Source organism: Delphinapterus leucas, chromosome 18 (assembly GCF_059928025.1).
Source record: "Delphinapterus leucas isolate spDelLeu-1000000601 "Yukka" chromosome 18, BTC_Dleu_Yukka2, whole genome shotgun sequence".
NCBI classification, from domain to species: domain Eukaryota; kingdom Metazoa; phylum Chordata; class Mammalia; order Artiodactyla; family Monodontidae; genus Delphinapterus; species Delphinapterus leucas.
The window spans coordinates 78,221,898-78,249,153 of NC_143146.1; the positions used below are offsets into that span (position 1 = coordinate 78,221,898).

The following is a 27,256-nucleotide window of genomic DNA, read 5'->3' on the forward strand; positions in this document are numbered from 1 at the left end:
TTCTACCGGCAGAAACAGCACAGGCAGCTCTGACAGTCACCACGAAATTGGTCATCGGTGGTCTGACCAACGTCATCTTGATTGTTTTAGGTACAGTTAACCTTCAGTTCCACATTCGGTTTGCTTCCATCTCTTTGAGGCCAGTTCTCGGAATTGTGGCAGCTTCTGTCATGGCTACAGTCTGGTCATCATGGAGTTAACTTCTTCCACCTGGTGAGGGTTTCAGTATCTACAAGACAGCTCACAGGATACGGCTCAGAGTATTATCTCTATCCCTTAAGGGGGAACTAAAGGTCCTTGACTATGCTTAATGACTAAACTATTATTTTTTGGTCTCCTTTGACTGTTTTCCTTTGTTTCTGAATTCTCTCACTTCTCTGATTAAACTTATTCTTTGGCTAAAGTTTTTCCACAGACAAAAGGCAGGCTGAGGACATAGCGTCCTGCTGCGTTTCAGTGTAGCCTGTGTCAGGGTTTCCTTCCCTCTTAAGGCTGAATAACATTCCATTGTGTGGTTGTGTATCCATTCATCCGTCTGTGGACATTGGGTTGTTCCCCTCTTTTGCCCACTGAGCAATGCTGGTATGGACACGGGGGTACAAATATGTGTTTGAGTCCCAGCTTTTAGCTTTTGGGGGTATACACCCAAAAGTGGAGTCACCAGTTCATGATAGTCCTATTTTTAACTTGTTGAGAAACCACCCAACATCTGCCCCGCTGGCTGCAGCTTTTACATTCCAGCCGGCAGTGCCCAGGGTTGTTTCTCCACGTCCCCGCGAGCGCTTGGTTTCTTCTCTCTCCTGTTCACCGTCACCATCCTAATGGGCGTCCCGTGGTCTTGATTTGCATTTCCCTGCCGATGTGTAACGTAGACCTCTGTTTGATTTTGAATTGTTTCCGAATACTCACGGCTCACTCTGCACTGCTTTCCAGAAAAGAGATGAAGTTGCTGGAGCAGTCGGGCTCCCTGAAAGGCTCGCGGGGCGCCGAGGAGCAGCTGTCACTCATCAGCAGTTGTTCCGACATCCGGGAGGCGGTAGAGGGCGCCCTGCACGTCCAGGTGAGTGGGGACACCTGCCCGCCGGGGCTGGAACAGCTAGCCTTCCAGCTCCTTGGGTCAAAGGCAGTCGAAGGCGTGGGCATCGTGTACCTGCAGGTCAGGATGCCGTTCACGTGACCGGAAACATTGTCTTTAACCATCTGGTACATGGGCTCTCGTCAAACCCCTGGGATAGTGTTATCTTTCAGGGGTGTTAGAATGTTGAGCAAAAATACATTTTCTGAACAGCTAACACTGTTATTTTGTTTTTCTTCTAACTGAATGAGAGACGATGTTCATGTTCTCATATGCAATTGTGTAAGAGCTTAAAGAAATCACCCAAAAGGAACCCTTTCATTTCTTGTGGCATTTGCATTTAGTTTTTCCAACAACGTCACTCAGCAAAAGCGGGCTCTCTGGGGGCCCTGTTCCCACCGCCGAGGATGCTCCAGGCTGAGCGGGAGGTGCCCTCGCAGGGTCCAGCCCACCCGGGCCCACAAGCAGCTCCTGCCCCACTGAGACCCCGGTGTCACCCCGGCTTCTGAAATGTGACACTTGCTGCCCAGGGTTGACGCGGGCTTCGCTCCGGAGCCCCTCACTGTCTGTCCAGTCAGTGATGATGTTTCGTCTGCTCTGTGATGATGGTTGAGCTGAGAATGTGGGAGCAAACCCGGGGCCCGAGAGTGTTTCCTGGTCCGGAGGCCGAGGGCCTGACGCTCCTCCAGTTCACACAGCAAAGGCCCCCATCTCCTCCTGGTCTTTCCACCCGGATCTCGTGACACTGAGGCCTCGGAGGGGCCCCGGCGTCACTGCTTAGCCTTCCTGACGCGGCCCTGAGCCCCCAGGGCTCCTCCCAGCACGGTCCCCGCAGAGGGGACTTCACGTAGTTAGCTTGTTTTTTTTTCTTTTTGGTTAGCTTGTTTTTAAGGGAAGTGTCTTCTCTTCTGCGACCCTGCTGGAGGAGGGGGATGTAGGTTGTGCAGCTCGTGGCGCCAGAAGAGACCCCCTGCAGGGGCGAGGGGACAGGGGACCGAGGGCTCCAGAGCAGACCTCGAGCCACCCGCCCTGCACTGAGCAGCTGAGGGCCTTTCTCCGGCTTCCTGACCCGACCCCTCGTCCTGGTCCGGCGAGGGTGGTTCACCCATGCCTGGGTCATCGTGGTCACATCAGGTGACCCTAATGCAAGGCCAGGCTCCTTTGCCTCCAATGAGAACATCAATAAATTCCTTTTTGGGGTCAATTTAATATATAATATTTCCGCGATGGAAATGAAAGTTTATAATGACACATATGATGACCTGACATGTGAACATGTGACCACATGTTAACACGCGTTCAGACTTTTAACGGTGTCTGACTTGGCGTCTGTCTTCACTAAGTGACTTGAGCCTCTTTTTTAAATTTTATTTATTTTATTTTTGGCTGCCTTGGGTCTTGGTTGCTGCACGCGGGCTTTTCTCTAGTTGCGGCGAGCAGGGGCTACTCTTCATTGTGGTGCGTGGGCTTCTCATTGCGGTGGCTTCTCTGGTTGCGGAGCACGGGCTCTAGGTGTGTGAGCTTCCGTAGTTGTGGCTAATGGGTTCAGTAGTTGTGGCTCGCGGGCTCTAGAGCGCAGGCTTAGTAGTTGTGGCGCATGGGCTTAGTTGCTCTGCAGAATGTGGGATCTTCCTGGACCAGGGATCGAACCCGTGTCCCCTGCATTGGCAGGCGGATTCTTAACCACTGTGCCACCAGGGAAACCCGCAACTAATGCATCTTAATTTCACCTTATGTTTTCCAAACAAATGAGAAAATAAATCCCCCCAATCAAAACCTGCCTGATGTGATACCATGTGTTTGTTAAGTTATATTAGGTTTCTAACAATCTGGGGATGTTAAACATTTATTTTAAAGAATAAAGAAAGTTTGGGAGAATGCTACTCGGGTCCATTATTCCAAAAATGTTTTAGTACTTTCCTGTATTTGTATTTCTTTCCATTTCTTCTGTTTATTTTCTCTCTTTCTCTAACATACTTAACATTATACTGTGAATAGAATTTTGCCTCACGGTTTTTCTTTAGGACTTTACAACCTTTCTTGCCTTCCTGTCTCTATCAGATAGAAGTATAATTTTTGGACTTAAAAAAAAAACTGTTATGTTTATCATGTGATATCTAACCTGAGAGAACCTTCCATCTAAAAATGACTTTGGGGCTTCCCTGGTGGCGCAGTGGTTGAGAGTCCGCCTGCCGATGCAGGGGACACGGGTTCGTGCCCTGGTCCGGGAGGATCCCACATGCCGCGCAGCGGCTGGGCCCGTGAGCCATGGCCGCTGAGCCTGCGCGTCCGGAGCCTGTGCTCTGCAACGGGAGAGGCCACAACAGTGAGAGGCCCGCGTACTGCAAAAAAAATAAAAATAAAAAATATTTTTAAAAAAATAAACTAAATAAAAATGACCTTGAAGCTGAAGGGCCAAGGCCACGGCTGCATCCGCTCCCCGCCAGCCTCATGGCACCTCCCCATCTTAGTGCCCGGAGGCTTCCTGCTAGCCACCCCTTCTTAGCAATTCTTTATGGCTCCCTTTTTCCCAATTATAAAAGGAAAAATTCTCATTGTAGAAAAATTAATCCAGGCTACTTGGAGACTTTTTTTAATAAAAAGAGAATGATCATTACTTTAGTGAATTGTCCAGAGTCAGGAGGCAGAGCATGTGAATTAATACAAACAATGCTTCCACCACAAACCATCCAGTTATGGGATTTACTGAGTCCCGAGGGTCACAGCCCCAGAAATGTGAGCGTAGTTCTTTGTGGTCAGTTTGTCTTCTACCCAAACCCCAGCGGGCGGGAGCCTGGGTCAGAAGGTTTCCTAACACTCTGCTGAAACGTGGGAGCGTGCAAGAATGGAACCTGAATTTCTAGAACTTAGTGCAATTTTGAAATCAAATCTTGCCTGGCAAGAGAATCTACCGTGCTGGAAAAATAAGTTTATTCTGAAAAGCCCGTCTAATGCATTGGCTGTTACAGAGCATTAAGGCTCACTAGCTGTGGTACAGAGGCTTCATCTTACCTCTGGAGTTTCAAACCTGAGATCAAGGTAGCTGGTAGGAGCCCTGGGAATGGTCATGGAATTAAGTATGAACTTTAAGTGGACTTACCTTACACAAGCAGGGCAGCAGCCGAGATCTAGAAGTAAAAATGATATTTATCCATGTAGATGTGAGAATTTGCATCTGAACCTTACCTGTAAAATTTAGAAAATGCTAGTCTTTTTTTTTTTTGGCTGTGTTTGGTCTTCGTTGCTGCGTGCGTGTCCCCTGCATTGGCAGGCGGATTCTTTTTTTTCTTTTCTTTTCTTTTTTTTTTAAAGAAGATGTTGGGGGTAGGAGTTTTTATTAATTAATTAATTAATTTTTGCTGTGTTGGTCTTCGTTTCTGTGCGAGGGCTTTCTCTAGTTGTGGCAAGTGGGGCCAGTCTTCATCGCGGTGTGCGGGCCCCTCACTATCGCGGGCTCTCTTGTTGTGTAGCACAGGCTCCAGACGCGCAGGCTCAGCAGTTGTGGCTCACGGGCCCAGCCACTCCGCGGCATGTGGGATCCTCCCAGACCAGGGCTCGAACCCGTGTCCCCCGCATTAGCAGTCAGATTCTCAACCACTGCGCCACCAAGGAAGCCCGGCAGGCGGATTCTTGACCACTGTGCCACCAGGGAAGTCCATGCTAGTCATTTTGGTAAGGACTTGGAGACTGTCAGTAATTACAGGAAGCAGTGTTCACGGTAAATACTACAGTTTAAATGTGTGCCTTTTCTTAAAGAATGCAAGCTTGCTGGACTTTTGGTCTTGGTCCACTGAGGCTCAGAACGATCCTCCTTTTGGTGGGTTGTGGTCGGAGTGGGAGGGTTGTGTTCAAGTATGGCGGGAGCACGTGGGGCGACCAGCACTGAGAGCGCACAGAAGTGCACATTGAAACTCGAATTTCATTTTTCCTGTTCGTGTGTGTGTGTTTTAATTTGTAAAATCAGGCTGTAATTTACATAGAGTAAACTCTGGCAGTTTTAGTGTCCAGTCCTGTGTGTTCTGAGAAATGCGTGAAGTCAGGTCACCCCACCCCCAGCTTTAGAGCATGCCCGTCACCCCACAAAGTCCCCTCCTTCCCCTTTGCCATCAGCCTCCCCTCCCCATCCCCAGGCCCGCAGCCACTGCTCTGGTTCTGTCCCTAGAGTTTTGCCTATTCCATAATGTGGTATAAGGTGGAATCACCAGAGCTTGCACGTGCTTTGTTAGATTCATACATAGATAAGTCATGAATTAGGAGCTATTGTAAAAGGTACCTTCAAAACTTTTCAACTTCTAATTGCTCACTGCTAGCACATAGTAATATAGTTATAGTTAAAAGTGTGTTGTTTAATTTATTTAAATTTGGGAGGATTTTCCATATATCTTTGTTATTGATTTCTAGTTTAAGTCCATTATAGTGCCAAAACATACTTTATGTCATTTCAATTCTTTTAACTTGTTAAGGCGTATTTTATAACCCAGGATATAGTCTATTTTGGTGAATATGCCATGTGCAGTTGAGAAAAATGTGTATTCTGCTGTTGAGAGGAGTGAACATAGATATCAACTAGGTCATGTTGGTTGATAGTGTTATTCGGGTCTTTTTTTTTTTGGCTGGGTTGGGTCTCCATTGCTGCACGCGGGCTTTCTCTAGTTGTGGCGAGTGGGGGCTACTCTTTGTTGGGGTGCATGGGCTTTTCATTGCGGTGGCTTCTCTTGTTGTGGAGCATGGGCTGTAGGCACGAGGGCTTCAGTAGTTGTGGCACGTGGGCTCAGTAGTTGTGGCTCACAGGCTCTAGAGTGCAGGCTCAGTAGTTGTGGTGCACGGGCTTAGTTGCTCCGCGGTATATGGGATCTTCCCGGACCAGGGCTCGAACCTGTGTCCCCTGCACTGGCAGGCGGACAGGTGTGAGCTGTGCTCTGTCTGTACCTTGTGGTGGCCTAGGCCCTCCCGCCAGCTCACACTCAGCAGTTTGTTGGGCTTTGGGTTGACTTCTCACCTGCTTTAGTAGTGCCTGCAGTTTTCCTCTGAGCTCTGCCCCAGGGGACAAAGCCTCCAGTCTCTCCTTGCAGAGGCCCGTCTTTCCTTGGATTTCAGGTTATTGGGTTGTTCTGTGATCTCAGCTAGGTCCAAGAAAAGTTACGATTTTGTAATGTATCTGGCTTTTCCTTGTTTTTAGGGTGGGAGTGAAGTTCTCCACTGCTTTCACGTCCCCATAGGGTCTTTATTATCCTTAGTTTTATAAACTGGAACATAATGTTTATATTTAAAATAGGAATAACATTTCTTCAAACATTTTTTGTTGTCCTAAAAATTTCAGAAGTGGTTCACACTTGTTGGAGAAAAAAAAAGAAGCATAAAGTTGTATATGAGGGGGACTTCCCTGGTGGCGCAGTGATTAAGAATCCACCTGCCAATGCAGGGGACACGGGTTCGAGCCCTGGTCTGGGAAGATCCCACATGCCGTGGAGCAACTAAGCCCGTGCACCACAGCTACTGAGCCTGCGCTCTAGAGCCTGCGAGCCACAACTAGTGAAGCCCGCGCACCTAGATCCTGTGCTCCGCAATAAGAGAAGCCACCGCAATCAGAAGCCCGTGCACCACAGCGCAGCCAAAAATAAATAAATAAATAAATTTATTTTTTTAAAAGTTGTATATGAAGTAGAAAGTGAAATTCCTTTTTCCTTCGCTTCCCAACCCCTGGGGGTGAGTATTGTGAAGAGTTTGGAGTTAATTTATCCAGAGTTCTACAACTCTTGTAATCATATATTACAGACTTAACATTTTCATAATAGGAATCCTATTATGATATAATGTTTTACGACTTGATTTTTGTACTTAATAATACATTATGATTGGTTTTTTCCATGTCCTTGTATACTGATCTACCTAGTCGTGTGTTTTCTATAGGTTAGGAAATCATTCATTTGTACACTGTTCAATTATTAGCTAAATAACATGTTTTCACAGTTGAACATTAATGTTTAGAAATAAAACAGTTTAACACATTGAAATAATCTTTATAGTTTGAAGATTAAGAATACAAAGTAAGGCACTGTACATGGTATTTTCTGGGCCCCTGAAAGTTTGTGTGCTAATAAGGTTTAATATACGGGTCGGCAAATTTTTAAAGAATAAAAGGCCAGCTAGTAAATGTTTTAGGCCTTGAGGCTGAGTACAGCCTCGTGCATATTTTACAGTCCTTCAAAAATGTAAAAGCCATTGGCTGTGGGCCATGGACTGAGTTGGCCTGGGTCATAGTCTGCTGACCCTGCTCCAATATGTTGGAGACGTTTTCTTTCCCCAAGATTGAGGACTGGCTTCGGATAGGGAAAGGCTTTCACCAGTCAGCCTGGCTAGAGGTTCTGGGGGCCTTTCTGCCCCTTTCTGGAGATCTTATCTCTCTGTAATTCCCGTTAGCAGTTTGCCTCGTCCTCTCTTGCTCCCCCTGGTGTCCATGTGCGGCACTGCAGGGTCTCTGTCGCCTCAATGAGCTGTTCCTGAGTCCCCTTTGTTCTCAGTGGCCCCCAGGCATCCAAGGTGTGCCATCCCCGTCAGCGCTGAGAGTCAGGTAGACTGAAACCAGACCCTCTCAGCCCACGAAAGCAGGCATGTGGGTGTGCAGCATCCTCCCGAGGAGAAGCTGTGGGTTGGGCTTTTCCTTCTGGTCCTGAGCATGACGGCTTAGGGGAGGGGTCTCGTAGATGACACCCACTTCCATGCACTTGTTCTTGGCTTTGCGCCCGCCTGGTCCTGCGACTTCCTAAGTGGCTTCTGGAGTTCTCACAAAGGCTTTCTGGGCTGAGGTTGTTGCTACGCTTTTGTCTCCGGGGCTTCCTATCCCACCGTCTTGACGATGTCACTGTAAGAGTTGCACAACAGAAGAGACAGATCTGGGCATCGGGGATGCCATGCCACGCCATGGCCCGAAGTGAGCTCGTCTGTACACGCCTGTCTTGTGCGCTTTCTCTGCGAGGCCCCTGCGTAGGTGGGATTCGGTCGATCGAAATCAAATGCTGTTTAGAAAACGGTGATCTTACTGCTGCTTTGCAGTATTTTACTTTGACAAAGGAAACTTGGTTGATTATCGCTGTGTATCATTCTTCTGTGTTTTGAGTTACATTTCTAAGGGCAGGTTCATTAAAAAATGGAACCACGAGGTGTAGGCCGCTTTCTGGCCCTTGGTGGCTTGTTGCTGGCCTTGTGAATTCCCGGCCATTAAGAGCAGCTCATTAAGACAGTGGGTTTCAGGCTCACCAGCATTGGGTACATTGATCTTTAAGATGCTTATTGAATTGATTAATGAAAACAGGCATTTCATTATCCACATTTGTAACAACAAACGTGTCATTGTCCCAACGTTGACATTTTTAATTTGGTTCCAAAATTACTGTGAAACTAAATGAGTGACCCTACTTCCCCCTAAACTTAAAAAAATAGAAGCTCAGATCTCTGTTTAAAAGAGACTCTTTTCGGAAAGATGGGGTGACAACATTATAATAAAAACTGGAGAGTTGACATAACGTTGACTGTGTATAATAGAAATCTAGATAGAAATCTAGATATCTATATGTATCTAAACCTTTCTTTATATAGACAGAAACTTAATTATCCCTTACGCCTTAGAAGTTGTAGGTTGCTGAATTAATACTCAATAAGCATGTGTCTAATATAAACATATTTATTTTATGAAATCTGTTAGGTGGAGTATGTAGATACCAACTAAGGAAATAATTTTCAATCTTATTGCTCAGTTAAAAACATGGTAAGTGCATTTGAAAGTGGCCATGGCATACATATTTAATGCTTGGGAAATAGTAAATACTTTCGCAATTGTAATATTAGCCTCTAGTTATTTTCCCCAAAGTGTTTTCCCTTTTTGCTCTTGGTGGTGGGCGGTCATTGTTGACCAAGAACCTTAGGTACCATACAGCACGTCATGGGGTCCTGCGTTTCTCAGAGGTATATTGTAAGGCATATGAGGGAATCTGGGAATTTAATATTACAAAACACCCAGGAACACCTGGGGCATAACTCCGTGCTGGTGAAAGTCCAGGGGCCCAGCATCCTGCCGCAGGAGCCTTGGGGGCCCCGGGCTGGCGTTTGTTTCCCCCCAGCTCTCGGGCCCCTGCTGTTCCTGGTGCCACAGGCATCCAGGGCTCAGAGCTGCTTACTCTGAGCCACCGCGGTGTTTATTTTCATCTGAAAGTCAATATTCAAAGGCTTGTTGCCCAGCGTATCTGTTTGAACAACTGGGGAAATGGTCAGAAGGTTTCTTTCAAGTTGGTGGCTGTCACCTTTTAGGAGCTGGGTTGTGCTGTGTCAGACCCGGCCGCCCAGGGCAGGGTGGCCTGCCTGTCACTCAGGAGCCTGGTCGCCAGCACGCACTAGCCGCACCTTTGTATGAGGGACCGAGCTCCTGTCGTCCTGGCCGAGCTTCCCCTGGCCCACGGGGTGTGTTGCGATCGGGCGGGGAGCCTGCGAGGGATGGTGACTCAGCCAGGCCAAGGCGGAGGCCTTCCTGGAGGAGGTGCTTTCACGCTTGGAGCACTTTACGGCATCCCTTCCTGCTGTTAATCCGTGTGTTAAGGGGAGTGTCGGGGCTTTCTTGCATTGCTTCAGCTGAGCCACTGCCTCTCATCACGTGAGCTGCTGGTGGTGTGAGAGCTTGACCCCTCCGGGGGAGGCCCCCGCACTGAGCGGCCCCCATGTGCCAGTGTGGCTCTGGGGCCCGACCTGTGGCTGAGGCGGGGCTGGGGTTTTGGCTGGGAGGGCTTGGGGGGAGGGGGAGTTTCCCGTGTCCCCTGTGGGCACAGCTGATCTCGGCAGCCGGGGCCCCCCTGCACCTGAGGGGCAGGAGGCTGTGCTTATTCCAAGTCATCCTCCTGTCCTCTTGTTCTTTCCTAAACTGACCCTTGGAATACTTGGTTTGGCTGTGGGAAAGTGTTACTAGTGACAGTCATTTATATGGGTGGAATTCCATGCAATAATTATGCATAAAGCCAGTTGGTTATGGAAAAAGTGCAGGAAAGTATGAAACACACATTGTCACTGCCTTACAACCCTGACTCTTTTCTGCCCTTAAATGGAGCAATTCTCAGCAGCTGTGGCTGAGGTCCAACTGCTGCTCTTTGTAGAATTCAGGGCCACATATCCACCACGCTTTTTCGTTTGTACCCTGATATATATATATTTTTGAAACAAATTTATTTCATTTATTTATTTATTTTTGGCTGCGTTGGTTCTCCATTGCTGCGCGCGGGCTTTCTCTAGTTGCAGCGAGCGGGGGCTACTCTTCGTTGCGGTGCACGGGCTTCTCATTGCGGTGGCTTCTCTTGTTGCGGAGCACGGGCTCTAGGCACGTGGGCTTCAGTAGTTGTGGCACACTGGCTCAGTAGTTGTGGCTTGTGGGCTCAGTAGTTGTGGTGCACGGGCTTAGTTGCTCCGCAGCATGTGGGATCTTCCCGGACCAGGGCTCGAACCTGTGTCCCCTGCATTGGCAGGCAGATTCTTAACCAGTGCGCCACCAGGGAAGCCCCTGTACCCCTATATTTTTATTAACTGTCTGCTGTCTCCCTCACCTCTAAATAGGGAATCCCCTTCTTCAGAGATTAAGAGATGGAAACTGATGTGTTTTATGAAGAACTGAATTACCCTGTGACTTAGGTCCAATTAACCAGATACGTTTTGGGTACTTTCCTGAGACGTTATTCCTGAAATGTTAGAATAGGTGAGAGTCATTGTTCTAAAAATGAGTTATCTTGAGTCCTGCCACCCTCACAAATTACCTGTTTCTGTTTTTCGCTTTCTTTTGATCCTTACAGAATTTTGTGAAACTTTATATTGTGTTTCCCCACCCCCACCTAAACCGAGGGTCTTGTTCTGCGTTCCGTTCCTGCTTCTGGGATAGAGACCGTGTTACTGTCAGGTCAGCGGTGCGGGTGCTGGGCATTGGGCTTGGTCCCCTGGCTGTGTGGCCCCCATCCCGTGAGGTCACAAGAGCCGTCAGCACAGAGGCCCCGGGCGGTACCAACGGCTGAATCTGGCCACATACAGTTTAAAAACAAAATTTTTTGAATGGCTCACTGATGTTTGAAAGTCAGGATACTTTCACATACAGCGTAGTTTTCTAGTGGCTCTTTAGAACCTGATCATCCGGCAACTGTGAGACTGTTCCCGTTGCACCCTGTGCTTCCTTGTAATTTATTTTTTATTTAAAAAAAATTTTTTTTAATTTAATTTTTATTAAAAAAATTTTTTTTTAATTTTGGCTGTGCTGGGTCTTAGTCGCGGCATGTGGGATCTTTAGTTGTGGCACACGAGCTCTTAGTTGCGGCATGCACGTGGGATCTAGTTCCCTGGCCAGGGATCAAACCCGGGCCCCCTGCATTCGGAGTGCGGAGTCTTACCCACTGGACCACCAGGGAGATCCCCCGGTGCTTCCTTAATCCTAGGCCCCAGGTCATTGTCATGGTTTTGCACTGTTTTCCTTAGAATGGAGAGGAAAGTGAAGTATCTCTTATATCCGTGTCTCAGGAAAACAGAAACTAGATTGGAGACGAAGGATTTCCCACCACGTGGCTTAGCTCACGTGCTCCCTGTCTGAGCCGGGGGACCCCTGTGTTGTGCGCTCCCTCCCGCCCCCGCCCCCATCCCTGCAGGCCCAGGTCTCACCCCCAGACCCTGACATCCTGGCGTCTTGATGGCACGAAGACGTACAGAGTGAGTCCGGAGACAGGTTCCAGCTTCCAGGCGCTCCTGCCCGTCCCCCTCCCTGCCCTGCCCTGCCCTGCCCGACGCCCCTCTCCTGGACCCTCCTTTCCCCAGCGACCAAGACCCACGCTGCCCGCACCTGGGGACTGGGGAGCGTTCTGGTACCGTCAGCCCCTCCTCCGCGCCGGGGGCCGCCCAGCCATCCAGCCCGATCGTAAAGGAGGCACGTTTTTCTTACATTCATGTGAGTGGCTAGGGTGTGCGATTAAGTATTGACCTTCTGTCCTGTATGGCAGGTGTACCATCAGACACACACACACACACACACACACACGCGCGCGGCCTTTGACGCACACCACCTTATTTTCTCATCAGAAGTATTTACCAGTCTCTCCCTGTGCAGAGTCCTGAGTTCCGTTTCCCTGATCACTTGAGAGGTTGGATACTTGAGCTGCTCCCCCTTCCCTCTTCCTTGGTTTTCTGGTGAAGTAACTGTCGTACTCTTTGCCCATTTAACAAAATACTGTAACTTTTCTTTACTGATTTGTAGCAATTATTTAAGAACTTTAGGTACAAAATCCTTTATTTTAATATTTAATCACAGTTTCCAGGCTGTGTTGCTTGGTTTATGCTGTCTTTTTATGAACATACTTTTTTTTTTTTTTTTGCGGTACGCGGGCCTCTCACTGCTGTGGCCTCTCCCGTTGCGGAGCACAGGCTCCGGACGCGCAGGCTCAGCGGCCATGGCTCACGGGCCCAGCCGCTCCGCGGCATGTGGGATCCTCCCGGACCGGGGCACGAACCCGTGTCCCCTGCAGCGGCAGGCGGACTCTCAACCGCTGCGCCACCAGGGAAGCCCCATTTTCTTCTTGAGTAAAACTAAGCACCGTGTGTCTTAACAAACTTCTGCTACAATGGCTGGAAAGTTGCAGAGCGTGAACCAATTTGTGCAGGGATCTGACTTTTCAGGGAAAATGCGGAAAAAACACAGGTGCCAATAAATGATTACCTCCTGGAGGTGGAGTTTTGTGAGGTTTGTCTTTTTCCTTGGTCATATTTTCTAAATTTTCAGCAATGAACATGTATTACTTGCGTGGTAATAAAACACGCGGATTCTGTGGCAGGTTCGTTGGGGGCACCTGAGGGTGTAGTGGTCAAGACCCGGCCCTGGGAGACCGACAGACATGGGTTCAGGTCCCGCTTCTGTTTCTTCCTAGTTACACGAGCTTTGGCAAGTTCTCAGCTCTGCGCAAATCAGCTCTCACATTTCTAAAACATGTGTAATACATGAAAATGATTATTCTTAGAATTAAATGAAAAGATATACAAAGTGCTTACCACGTACCAGGTACGGATTGAAATGCTCAGGAAATACCAGAGTTTCTTTTTATTTATCTAAAAATTTAAAAAATTTTTTGGCTGCGTTGGTTCTTCATTGCTGCGCGCGGGCTTTCTCTAGTTGTGGCGAGCAGGGGCTACTCTTCATGGCGGTGCATGGGCTTCTCATTGCTGTGGCTTCTCTTGTCGCGGAGCACGGGCTCTAGGTGCGCGGGCTTCAGTAGTTGTGGCTCGCGGGCTCTAGAGTGCAGGCTCAGTAGTTGTGGCGCACGGGCTTTGTTGCTCCACGGCATGAGGGATCTTCCCGGACCCAGGGCTCGAACCCGTGTCCCCTGCAATGGCAGGCGGATTCTTAACCACTGCGCCACCAAGTCCCTGAACACACTTTTTAAAGTGGCTTTTGAGAGATTTGCACGGTGAGTTTTGGTTGTAGCCGTTGGCAGAATGGATGCTGGTTGCTACTTTGTTAGCAGGTGTCCCTGGGCCCAGAATCGCCCGGCCCGTGTGGCCACTGCAGGCCCCGCGTGGCTGGAGCACTTGAAACAATGCTGGTCAAACTGACACAGGTGTAAAATCCCCACTGGATTTCAAAGACTTGCTAAGGAAAAAAGAAAAGAATGTAAAATATCTCAATAATTTTTAGTGCCAATTATATGCTGAAATGACAATATCTGGGTATATTCAGTTAAGTAAAATATGTTGGTAAAACGAAGTTCACCGATTTCTTTTTGCTTTCTTAATGTGGCTACTAGAAAACTGAGAATTGCGTACATAACTCATGTTGTTTTTCCGCTGGGCGGCTGGTCTGGAGCATAAGTCTGCCTGGCCCTGAACTGGATCACTTGTCTTGGTCCCTGCTGTTCCCCTGGGCAGGGACTGCCCTTTTGGTTACTGTTTAAAGGGAAATAAGCACTTGTTTTACTTACCTTTGCACATCTGACCAAGTCTCTGCCTCGCACTGTGCTTCTGCTGGCACGTTTGTTTCCAAACCTTGGGGAATATGTTTGAGTGAATTATCTGTGAACGTGCTGTATGACAGTATATTGACGATGCTGTTGATTGTAAGACATCTTGCAACGTGAGAACCATTAAGGAAAAAACATGCAAATTAGAAGATGACATGGCATGATCTAACCCTTGACCTATTTGGTGCTTTGAGTTTCTTCCTCTAGTTCATTTGCAAATGAATGAATCAAAATATTCTGTAACTTTTTGAAAAGACCTTTAGCATTATTGACTCAGTGTCCAGGAAGTTGAAGAGTCCGGCTTCGGAGGGGGACTGCCTTACCCAGCTTCTCAGTGCCTCGGCCTCGTCCTCTGTAAAGTGAGGTGATGGCGGAACCTACAGCTGCTCCGTTGTCATGAGACCTGCGTGAGCATCTGTGAATTAAAGCAGCGCCTCTTGTGTCAGCACCTGAGCAGCGCCTGGCACGGAGCAAAGCCCGGCAAAGAGGGACCATCCTGCAGTCCTTGCGTGTGTGTGGGGGGTGAATCCCCATTTACAGACCAGGGAACCAAACTGACCAAGGTTACACGTGTAGTGAGCGCCAGGTCAGGATTTATCTTCTCGTATCAGACTGGATTTCTGAGCTAGAAGCGAATGTAACGTCTCTGGCTCAGTTTAGTGCCACAGGCTCTAGCGATGTATTTCCCACCATGATCCAAGAATTGGATGCATGTTGCATTTCATGTGAACTCGCTTCCACATCAGCTGTCCTCACAGAGTTAGAGAGACCGGCTTAGGTGGGCAGGGAAACTGACGTCCTTCCAACAGGAACAGGTGGCACTCAGCCCCAGGAAGGACACCTGGAGTGGCCTGGACCTTCTGATTTTTCACATTAACCAAACAAGTGAGAAGTTGGAATTTTTATTTCTGATTTTTAAATCTTGGCTCAGATTTTCTTAATCACATTGTGATTATGTGTGACCTCTGGTTACAATCTGAGCTAAACGTTAATTCTGATTGACGTTAACATTCCCTTGGAGAACCTTCATGAGTATTTTCTTCCTGATCGCTTTTGTTTTACTTCCTTCAGAGACGTTTCTCTGGGGCTGGTGGATACGTATGTAACACAGTTGTTTCGACAGTGACTTAAGGAGTGTTAGACTTTTTTTTTTTAAATTTAATTAATTTATTTATTTGGCTGTGCCGGGTCTTAGTTAATGGCGTGCGGAATTCTTAGTTGCAGTGTATGGACTCCTAGCTGTGGGATGCATGTGGCATCTGGTTCCCTGACCAGAGATCGAACCCGGACCCCCTGCATTGGGAACAGGGAGTCTTAACCACTGGACCACCAGGGAAGTCTCTGTGTTAGAGTTTTATATCCAGTCTTTATTACAAAAACACATTTTAGGTAGGAGGAGGTCTAGGAAAGACTTCTCTCTCCTTAACGTAGACGTAAAAATCCTTAACAGAACTAATAAGAACCTGCTGTATATAAAAAAATAAATAAAATAAAATTCAAAAAATCCTTAACAGAATGTTAGCAAATCAAATCTAAAAAAACACAAAAGAGAATTATGTATCATGACCAAGTGGGATTTATCCCAGGTATGCAAGGCTGGTTCAGTACTTGAAAATAAATTAATGTAATCCATTACAATGCACTGATACCATTTTTGCTTTGGGTGTTCACTTATATTTTAGAGCAACTGAAAACAAAACATTGATTTTACCTTTGTTTACCCATTTCCAGTGTTCTTCATTTCTTTGTATAAATCCAGTTTTCTGTCTGGTTACTTTTTTCCTTCTGCCTGCAGACTTTCCTTTAAAATTTGTTCCTATTCATAGATTCACAGGTTGGCTGGGAATGAATTCCCTAAATTGTTGTTCTTCTCAGAAAAGTTTTTGTTTCTTCATTTCTGAAAATATTTCTGAAATATTTTTACTGGCTATAGCATTCTGAGTTAGCAGGTTTTTTTCTTTCAGCACTTAAAAATATCACCCCATGACTTTCCATCTTCTATGAACTCTCACAAAAAGTCTTGCAACTCTTTTTTTTTTTTTTGCGGTACACGGGCCTCTCAGTGTTGTGGCCTCTCCCGTTGTGGAGCACAGGCTCCGGACGCGCAGGCTCAGCGGCTATGGCTCACGGGCCCAGCCGCTCCGCGGCATGTGGGATTTTCCTGGACCGGGGCACGAACCCGTGTCCCCTGCATCGGCAGGCGGACTCTCAACCACTGCGCCACCAGGGAAGCCCCTCTTGCAACACTTCATTTTGTTTCTGTATATATTAAGTGACTTTTTCTCTGACTGCCTTCAGTATTTCTCTGTCTTCCATATTCAGCAATTTGAATATAATATACCTAGATGTGTGTGGATTCGGGGGTAAAGAGGGGTACTTACCCAGCATTGTGTTGTCTGAGCTTCTTGCCTATGTGATTTGGGACTTTCATTAGTTCCGGAATGTTCTTATGATTTCTTTGAATGTTTTCTTCTGCCCCATTCCCTGTCTGTAGAAACTTCGGGATTTCAGTTACACATATGTTAGATCATTTGATACTTTTCCTGCAGGTCTTGCATGTTTTATATGCACTTCTCTGTCATTTTGCTGTTTGTTTTTCACTTTGGATGATCTCCTTTGACTGATCTCTAAGTTCACTGATTCTTTCCCAACTGCGTTGAGTCTACCGATAAGTCAGTCAGAGGCAACCTTCATCTTTGTTCCTTTGTTTTTCATTTTTAGCATCTCTTTGATATTCTCTTCTAGTTTCTATTCCTCTGCTAAAATTACCCGTATGATATAGTCCACAATTTCCCTTTAGAGCCTTTAGTGCATTAATCATTTAAAATCTGACGTCAGATTTTGCCACCATCTGAATCACGTCTGAGTCTGATTCTAATGATCACTTTGTCTCCTGGGTGTGCACTTTTTTGTAGCCTCACAATTTTTTGTTTTGGAAAGTCAGACATCCTGAGTAGGACGGCAGATCTATGCCTGGGATTTGGCCTTTCCTCCTGTGAGGCTTTTGGTTTTTTTTTACATCTTTTTTTTTTTTTTTTTTTGCTGTACGTGGGCCTCTCACTGTTGTGGCCTCTCCCGTTGCGGAGCACAGGCTCCAGACACGCAGGCTCAGCGGCCATGGCTCACGGGCCCAGCCGCTCCGCGGCATGTGGGATCTTCCCGGACCGGGGCACGAACCCGTGTTTCCTGCATCGGCAGGCGGACTCTCAACCACTGCGCCACCAGGGAAGCCCTTTTTTTTTTTTTTTTTTTTTTTTTTTTTTTTTTTTTACATCTTTATTGGAGTATAATTGCTTTACAATGGTGTGTTCGTTTCTGCTTTATAACAAAGTGAATCAGTTATACATACACATATGTCACCATATCTCCTCCCTCTTGTGTCTCCCTCCCTCTCACCCTCCCTATCCCACCCCTCCAGGCAGTCACAAAGCACCGAGCTGATCTCCCTGTGCTATGCGGCTGCTTCCCACTAGCTATCTACCTTACGTTTGGTCGTGTATATATGTCCATGCCTCTCTCTCGCTTTGTCACAGCTCACCCTTCCCCCTCCCCATATCCTCAAGTCCATTCTCTAGTAGGTCTGTGTCTTTATTTCTGTCTTACCCCTAGGTTCTTCATGACATTTTTTTTTCTTAAATTCCATATATATGTGTTAGCATACGGTATTTGTTTTTCTCTTTCTGACTTACTTCACTCTGTATGACAGACTCTAGGTCCATCCACCTCATTACAAATAGGCTTTTATTGTGAGGACTTGAGCTAATCTAGTTAGGAGTTGGGCAAGCTTTAAGGTTTGTAAATTGCTATAGTCACCCTTGGCGCATACAGGTTTCAAATTCCTTTAGCAATACCTTGTGTTTAAGATGAGGACTGATGGCCAGAGGGCTTTTCCCTCAATATTGTTCAGTCTTCCCTTTGCACTGCCCTCGGAGAGGATCTCTTTCCATGTTCCTGCCCTGTCCCTTCCCAGAAGTATTCTTCTGTTACTCGTTACTTAATCCTTGCTAGCCTGGGGAAGGGTCTTTCCTTGGGGCTCTGATAAGCCTTAGTTTCAGGCAGGCGCTGTGTCCCTGGGGCTTGGGGATGGGAGGTGGGGTGGAGGGGAGAGATAAGGGGGGACCTAGCATGCATTCCTTTTCCTCCCCCAGGGGTAAGGGTTTTTATTTCAGTTCCCTTCCCCCACCTACAGTGGGTTTTCAGTAATGGTAGGTTTTTTGTGCTTTTGTCTCCAGTCATTTCAGTGAATTAAGATGTATTTGTATCACATATTGAATGAGTCAGATGTTGAACCACAATTGTTCCCGATTATTCCCTTAGAGTTTTCTTGTTGACATTTGGACTTTGAGAACTTTATGTCTGAGACTGGTCCTAAGTATTGGAAAATTAGTGGGCCTCATTGTGTCCTTGCCGGGGTGTCTGTCTGCGCTGGGAGTAACATCGTCAATCTGCTCTCAGCACCAGAAGCTGTTGTAACATGAACAGAAAAATTCAGCCACAGGTTACTCTTTTTGGCATATATATAGACTTACAAGAAATGATTGCTAAAAATTTAAACACTAAATTATAAAATGGTTTTGCCACAAGAGAAGGACTTTTTTTTTAGTACTTAGCAAGCAATATTTTAATATTTTAAAATATTTAATATTTTAATATCACAGGAGTACCAAGGAATTTTCCTGACACTGTTGTTGGATTAAACAATGGGCAGGTGTGTGGGCGTTATTAGCCAGGCCAGCTGAGCCTGCCTCTGAGCTGGCCTTACAGGTCTTTAGCCAAGACCTTGCTTCAGTTAACTTAGTGGTGCGACACACAGAGCTGTGCTCCACTGCCGAAGCCACAGACGACGGACGAGGTTAGATGTTTTTGTGGCACAGGTGGCTGCGTAAGATGAGGGCAAGCCCCCTGCTCAGCGCTCTGACTGTCCTCACGTCCTTGCATCTGCACGAAGAGGGGGTCTTGCTTGATGAAGAGGTGGTCTTCTCAGTGAGCAGAAAGGGAAAACTAGCCCCGCCAGCGAATCAGCTGATGACCAGTGGGTAACGGAGCTGCAGACAGCTTCTCCTTGGTTCTTGGTTCTTTGTTTTTTCTTTTTTTTAATATTATCAGTATTCAATTTAATATTAATTTTCTTAATCTTCAATATTAACATTCTTATTATTCAATTAAGAATAATAAAAATAACAGTGTTATGTTACCTTCCATTATTCCATCATTTCTTCTGTAATGCGCTTCCTTTGTTTATGTAAATTACTCCTCGGTTCTTAAAATAGAACTCATCCCCTTTTAATTTAAGGCTCTGACTCAGGGCTTCAGAAGTTTCTGTTTTGTTTTTTAAATCAGGAAGGATTGCGATTTTGTTAATCCAGAGGCTCTGAGTAAACGCACGCCTGTTGGTGCGGTACGTGCTCTCATCAACTGTTTTGCCGGATGAGTAAACCATTGGGGGTGGTTGGTGCTTGTGAAACCCTTTAAGGTCTTCAGTGGGGAGGGGACTTTTCCTTTCTTAGACAAGAGGTATAGGACTGATACAGAATTTTAATGTATTCTTAAAGTCATCCTTGGGCCAACACTCTTTATTGTGAGACTCGTTACCTTTTTTTCTTTTCAGTGCACATGGGAAAAGAGACCAGAAAACACTTTTTCTCGGTTCCACGGGGACCTGGCTGCGGGGAGGTGATTCCCCATGGGTCTTGTGTTTCTGCACATCCTGTGAGCAGAGGCACCGAATGCCCTTTCATTCTGGACTAGCTTTTCACGGATGCTCGAATAACTCACAGCCTTGGAAGACAGGGAGAGTGTCTCCCTCTAGAGTAAAGGGCCACTTTGCCGTCTCCCTCTGGGGCATAGGTCGGTCAACTTGCTTGTAGTCAGTCGTAAAGGATTTATGTTCCCTAAGCTGTGACACAAACCCAGAATCCACTTGGGTCCCTTTGCATCACCCCTGTGGGACTTGAGGGCGATGTGAACATGAAGCTCGTGCTGCCCGATATCCTGTCAGTAACAGTCTTTTGTCTCTGACCCAAGAGTCTTGTGTCTTCTAAGAGCATCTGTGAAACTGTGGCAGGTTAACTTGTTAGCCTGCAAACAGCAAAAATCTCAGACTCTTTATACTTCCTGACACCGTCCTTAAACATTGCCCTGCCTTAAAACTAATATAAAAAACTTGAAAAGTAGAGGAAAAAATCACTTTTAATGCCATCACTCTAATATTATAATCTTAATAGTATTTTATGTACATCTTTCCAAATACATACTTCAGCATAATTTAGTCGTGGATTGTGATGAATTGAGGCTCGTGAAGGCTGGTCCCTGTTACTCCCAGGGTACAGCCCTTGAGGGTCCGAGCTACCAAGTCCTGGCAGTTACAGCCTTGGGAGCTGATTCTCCCTCATCGCTGCAAAAAGCTGCAAAAAGCTCTGCTTATCTCTGCAGGCATTTTGTCTGTGCTTCTGCAAAACACAGGTACCTTGAGGATGAAGGTGGAGTCAAGTGCTAGGCTCGTAGCTCTGCTTCCCCTTTGACCTGAGCCTTGGCCCCGCAGTTCCTCAATGCTTTGGTTGCTTCCCAGTAACTTCAAACTGATTTTTAAAATAATACATTTTCAGCTTTTTAAAAGTTGTTCTCAGCAGGAGGGCTTGTCCAAGCAATCCAGCCTACCGTGGCCAAAGTGGAACAGTCTCCACAGCTCAGTCGTTGCACATCCCCTGCTGTGCAGTGCTGGCCCTGGGGTGTGGGGGTAAATGAGACCTTTTGGAGGCCAAATGGGAACATTTTAACGTTCCTTCTGTTATTATGTGTGTGTGTTTTCTCCCAGTAATTCCACTTAAGAGCAGTTTGTGATACTACATTAGTATTCTGACTTCGACCAGATGGCACTGGGAGTGTCTGTCTGTCCTCAAAGCAAGTGGACAGGCGTGGCTCGCTGGTGTGGTGCCTTTGTGTCGTTCTCCTTGCTTTTTTTTTTTTTTTCGTTACGCAGGCCTCTCACTGCTGTGGCCTCTCCCATTGCGGAGCACAGGCTCCGGACGCGCAAGCTCAGCAGCCATGGCTCACGGGCCCAGCCGCTCCGCGGCATGTGGGATCTTCCCGGACCAGGGCACGAACCCGCGTCCCCTGCATCGGCAGGCGGACTCTCAACCACTGCGCCACCAGGGAAGCCCTCTGCTTGCTTTTTTGTTACAGCACCTTGCCTGCTCTCCTATGGCTACATGCATCTATGTTCCCCACCAGCACTTGTGCTTCTTGAAAAGCAAGGACTGCGTCTTCTTCTATTTCTTGGCAAAGTTCCTTACATAGACTAGTTCCTCAGTAGAGTTGTGTTTAAATTCACACGTGAAAGCTAATGTTTCGTGACTTGTCAGTCAATTTCAGACTTCCATCTACCCAAGGTCACATCAGTGGATTACTTTTGCAAGATTCTCAAATATTTCTAGACCAGTACACAACCACATACACCAGGAGAGGCTTCGGTGGGACGTGGTACAGTGTTCTGCTTTATACTGGGTGTGAGGCGGAAGTCATTGCATTAGATGCAGGCGAGAGACTTTTCTTCTATTAAAAAATGCCAGAGGTCATGCTTACAATGGAGAACTGTCTGTGGGATTAGCAGCGTGGCTAGTAGCTGAATAAATGGGGGGAACGCCAGCAGGTGGTAGGGGTCATGCTTACGGGGCCCATCCACTGCACGTGTCCCACAGCTCCAGGAACAGCTAGTACTGCCCCACGGGCTGCACGAAGGCAGGAAACGTCCTGTGTTTGCTCTTCAGCCCACTTTAGACATTTCCTCTAAAGTAATGTGAGGCTAGAGGGCAGTAAATACGCATCCACTGAGGTTGTATTAAATTGATTACCACGTTACAGCACTTGTCATTCATTACTTCGTTAATTGATCCAACAGACGTTTACCGACTGCTCTTGGAGCTGGGGATATAGCAATAAACAAAAAATAAGAATTCCCGCTCTCATGGAGCTTTCATCTTTGAATCCTGTTTTCCAGTACTGATGTTTTTAAAACCATAACCATTTTTAAAGTGACAGTTCAAAAGCTGGGCAGCATTCTCCTAATACTTTTATTTTCTCCTACATGTGAGGCAGCTTCTCTAAATGTAGGAATGTACGACTGCTCCTCCCCAGTCTTGGAGTTTGCACCATGTTTATCTGTACCCCAGTACACGCAGGTGTGGTCAGATGGTTACTGGAGGAAACGGCTTTACGTCTCTAAGTATATAGCAGGTGTTCAGTAAAACTTTGTTGCTAAGTGTTAGGCTCCGTTGCTGATTATAAATATTTTTTATCCCATAAATCTGATGTTTTAGAAACATTTTACAAGATAATGAGGCTTACTCAGGTAAACCTAGTGATTTTGTAGGCAGGGGACTGGAATTATGATGTTGCTTTTCTGTAGATCATTAGATTGATAGATTTTTAAGGTTCTTCTTTCTATACTGGCAAGTTAATATATCAGCTGGCACTAGAGAAGGGGACCAGATTAGATGAATTTGAAGTGCCTGTGAAGCATCCGTGTGAAGATGGTCTGAGAAGGAGAAATAAATGTGAGTCGACTTTACAGGTTGGTGATTGAAGCTGTGGGCCTGCGTAAGGTTTCCTAGGTGAGTGGAGGCCTGGGGCTGAGCATGGAGGAGACCTGTGCCCAGTGACTGGGCAGAGATGCTTCTCCAGAGGTTTGCCATGTTACCAGTCTTTATGGGACGAATTTGGGTATTGATTTCTGTTCTTATCTTTATTATAGGCTTTCTATTTTCTTTAGATTTATTCTGTTCTATTTCTGATTTCCCAAACTGTTGACTTATTTCTCAGAGCTGTTTTAGCTGAACCCACATACTTTGATGTGCAACATTTTAGTGATGCTTAATGCTAAGTATATTTTAATTTCCATTAGGATTTCATTTTGACCCATGAACTATCTGGAAGTTAATTTTCAATTTTCCAAGTCTATTGGGTAATTTGTTGTTTGTGATTTCTGTCTTAAAGACGTTGTAATTAGAGAAAATGGCTCATGTGATATGAGTCCTTTGGATTACTGAAGCCTGCGTTGTAATTTAGTATGTTGGCACTGTTGATAAATGTCTCTGTGTGTTTGGAAAGGATGTGTATTTTTGCAGTTGGATGCAAGGCTGTCCATGTCCAGTAGATCAAGCTTGTTACTTGTGTTTATTTCTCCCCTGTGCTCCCTGAATTTTTGAATGCTTTTCCATAATAATTGAGAGAGGGGTATGGAAATGTCACAGCATATGGTAGGTCTGTCTGATTCTCCTTGATGACCTGTCAACTTTTGCCTTTCTGTATGGCATTCTGGGTCCTTTCCTGGCCTCTGTCTTGTTCATTAATTTTCCCTTCAGCTGTGTTTATCCTGTTGCTTAACTTACTCAGTAACTTTATTTTTAATTCCAATTTCTAGATATTATACTTAGTGCTTTTCCAAATCATCCTGGTCTTTCCGGGTTTGATTCCTTTCTTATACTTTAAACATACTTATTTTACTAGGCTCCCCTATTTTTCAGTTATGCGAGGTTCTGTCCTTTGCTCTGTCCAGGTCGTCTCACGTGTTTACAGTTTTCGGTGGTTTGTTTTCTTCAGTGCACTCTTTGTGAATCCGAGGAAAGGTGAGGCCTCTTCAGCAGGTGTGCCTCCAGGGTTTTCTTGAGCGTGTGTCTCCTGGTAGTATTATCACTAGCCTGGGAGAGATTTTTATGTAACTTTCTCAGCTTGTGAGTGTCCAGACCACATGTGTAGTATAATTTTGAACCCCAAACCTGGGTGAGATTCAGGCTCATGAATATGAATTCACATATTTGTTTTCCTCTCCCTCCACCCTGTGACCTTCCCAGCTGGAGCCCAGATCAAGACAAGCTCCCTGTCTTCTGCCTCAGCAGATGGGCTGTTTTTGGTTTAAACTAGTTGACCCGTTCACTGAAAATACAGCCTTTTGAGGGTCTCGGCTGTATCACAGGGGCCTTGACTGCAGCTCCCTGAATCCTATGGCCTCTGGTTCGGCTCTTCCTGAGGTCATTTGAACGTTCTCCCTCCCCTGAGGGTCACAGATCACTCTAGTGCTGGCTGCTCTGGTTTTCCTTACATTCCTGAGAGGTCAGCTATCGGTTAAAAGGATGGCTGCTTTTATGTGGAGTAATCTAGTTTGTGGAGGGAGGGCTTTTAGGTCTCCTGGTCCATCACATGACCGGAAGCAGGCGTCTCCATCAGTTTACGGGTGAAATTTTTATTAGCATACATACTCTTCTTTTTTAAGTTTTAAAAAATTGAGCGTGACTTTGCCTATGCACCTTTGTTTTCAGGGTTATGTACATTTTCTTGTTTTAACAGTTGTTGCGCTGCTAGTTGGAGGAATCTGAAGAGGGCCTATTTTCAGCTAAATTCTATTGTAGGCCACAGGTCAGTTTTCAGTAAACAAACACACAAACCCATAGACAAACACATATATACATTTATATTAACTATCTTTCTGAATTCACCTATTGTCTTTTCTGACTGGGAGGTAAGATATCAGGACTGCAGGATGGAGCCAAGCCCAGTGCCTCGGTTTTGGGTGGCCTGGTACTGCGGGTGATGGAAGCAGTGAGCCCCCCCTACTTTCCCGGACACTTCATGGTTTGGGATGGGGAGACTCACATTTAAGGACCAGAGGTGAGAGGTCATGGCTCTGTTAGAGCATCTGGCAAGAAGCACATGGCTCGGTGGCTTTCTGAATGTTTAGCAGGACAGGATGGGCAATCGTAACGCCCCAGTGATTCGTGTATGACCCCATGAGCGTATACTCACTTTATTTAGAAATGCTGTGAAACGATATGCTAATTGCAGGCTTATGGGGAATATTTTAAATTATAATATTTTCATGTCAAGCATTTTAACTTAATTGTAAATAAATGATTTCATAAAAGGTACAAAAAAAATCATTGGAATGAGGATGGAAATAGACATCCCGTTAGGACAGCAGCTGGTACCTGTGCCCCTCTGCCTGGCCTCCGTTCCCTGTGGTTATGTGAGGAAGGGCTCCTGTTTAAAGCGAACCAGTCATCCTGGTCATACTCACACCTAATCCCCAGGAAGTCACATTCCTCAGTACAGCCCACACTGGGTTTTGCTTTGGAAAGGTCTCTCTTGATTGGGTATAATTTGTTCTAGATTATTGTAGAACTCTGTTTAGGATTTATATATGCTTTAAAAAAAACTTTATTTTTATTTTATTTATTTATTTTTTGCGGTACACGGGCCTCTCACTGTTGTGGCCTCTCCCGTCGCGGAGCACAGGCTCCGGACGCGCAGGCTCAGCGGCCGTGGCTCACGGGCCCAGCCGCTCCGTGGCATGTGGGATCCTCCCGGACCGGGGCACGAACCCGTGTCACCTGCATCGGCAGGCGGACTCTCAACCACTGCACCACCAGGGAAGCCCTTTATTTTGATTTTTAAGGAAAAATATGAACCTCTGGTTAGGGCACAGTGATGTTTATTGCCTGTGATATTGACAACTTGTACTTTTCCTTTCTTTTTCTTTAACACATGCTATTTCTGCTAGAGCAAGAAGGTTTGTCTTTTTTTTTCTTGGTAATTGTGACATGCACCTCTTGAGAAGACTAGTCATTAGCAGTCCATTGATGTGATGGATTTTAGAGATTGTGCTCTTGCAAGAAATACTGAAAAGAAATTGGTGATGATTAAACAGGTTGAAGCAAGAGATTTAATTAGTGCTAAGAGACAGAACTTATAGTAGATCATGTCCATCTTCAAGTTGAGAATGAATTCCCTCTGCCATGATTACAATAGGATTTTAGCTCAAATTTCCTTTCTTCCCATGTCTTTCCTGATAAAATTGGCTAATAGAACTTCTTTGCATGTAAAATACCTTAAGTACCAAAGTCTTCTAATTTAGTTTTTCTTTCTTTCTGGAAAGAACATTGAAGACTGCTTCCAGATACTTTGCATTAGCAAAGTAGATTTTCTAGCAACAGGATGCTTATCTAAAATGCCTGAATTGACTTTAAAAAATCAACTAAATTTCATTTTCCCCATGAAAGTATTTGTTTTGGAAAATGCACACGGTTGCACAGCATGTGGGTAAAAACTTCAGCATTGAGCTCTCGTCCAGCACCTCCTTTGCCTGGGGATCATCCAGTCCACTGACTCGTGGCCATGCCCCTTTTCCAAAACAGGCCTACTGGGTCGAGTGCTGTCATTGGTGACTTTGACTGATAATAAAACACTAAAGTATATATTATTTACTTTAAAATTTCAAGTAAATGGGGGAGAGCAAAAGGTTAGACCTATAATACCATCATTAAGTTTCTTCCTTTCAAGAATGGAAGGGAAAAGGGGTGTTTAAACGTAACCCCACCTTTTAAGTATCTGAACCCCCCTTTTAAGTATCTTTCAAGTCACGAGTAAGCTCCCTTTGAGGCGCCATTAATAGTTGTGACGCTTGGAAAGTTCCTTAGTGCTTTCCTTGTCCCCAGAGTTTTGTTTGTCAGAACCTGAGCTTGTGGTTGTGCGTGAGAATATCACTTATTATGGGCTGCATCTCTCTCCCACCTCAAAACAAACGAAACACAAACAAATAGTTGCTTTGAAAATGCTGTCAGAGTTTAATTAAGTCAGGTCCAGCTAATTACCTTCAGCAGTGAGAGAAGTTTCACTCTGACACTTCCCATCTGGTGGCTTTCCCTAGACAGGCCCCGGAAAGACACCATGAGCCCGCCCCGGGGATTCGCACCCGGCCGCACTGCTGAGGTCAGGAGAGAGCTAGGTGTGTGTCTCTCGCTGTTTGCTGTCCTTCCCTCCCAGCCATCTGTGGGAACCCAGCGACTGCAGCCGCTCTCAGCTTTGTGATCCACCCAAGTGATGACGGTCCTGAGTAACAGTTTGCAGGCCCCCTTCCTCTGGCAAACCATGAGGAACAGCAAGGAGATGAGCTCAAGGCTTGACAGGGACAGAGGCGTAACCCTGGCCCAGTGCATGGGACACAACTGGGTCACTATTAACAACAACCGCAATCAAACTTCAAGCAGATGCGCCGCTGAAGCCCTTACATAATTGTAGCAGGTTTGGGTTTCCTCTGGTTCAAGTGTTCTTGCCTCTTTGATAATCAAATGATCTGAAGAAAGGCATAGAATTTCAAGGGAGAATCTGCAGGACA

General features: G+C 46.1%; 1 protein-coding gene and 1 non-coding gene across 6 annotated transcripts in view; one reads left to right on the forward strand and one right to left on the reverse strand.

Moving 5' to 3' along the window:
* The window catches only part of CRYL1 (crystallin lambda 1), a 73,579-nt gene that overhangs the window by 20,519 nt on the left and 25,804 nt on the right, over nucleotides 1–27,256 (forward strand). For all 5 annotated transcript variants that reach the window (XR_016388753.1, XM_022574458.3, XM_022574456.3 and 2 more), the window contains exon 3: nucleotides 934–1,060. Coding sequence is in view for 4 of the 5 variants with exons in the window: in XM_022574458.3 (XP_022430166.1) it covers nucleotides 934–1,060 (127 nt within the window). In the remaining variant the exon portion in view is untranslated. The remainder of the gene's footprint in view (nucleotides 1–933; nucleotides 1,061–27,256) is intronic.
* Nucleotides 11,430–11,502, reverse strand: TRNAR-CCG (transfer RNA arginine (anticodon CCG)). Its single transcript has one exon. It is a non-coding gene; the product is annotated as a tRNA-Arg (tRNA).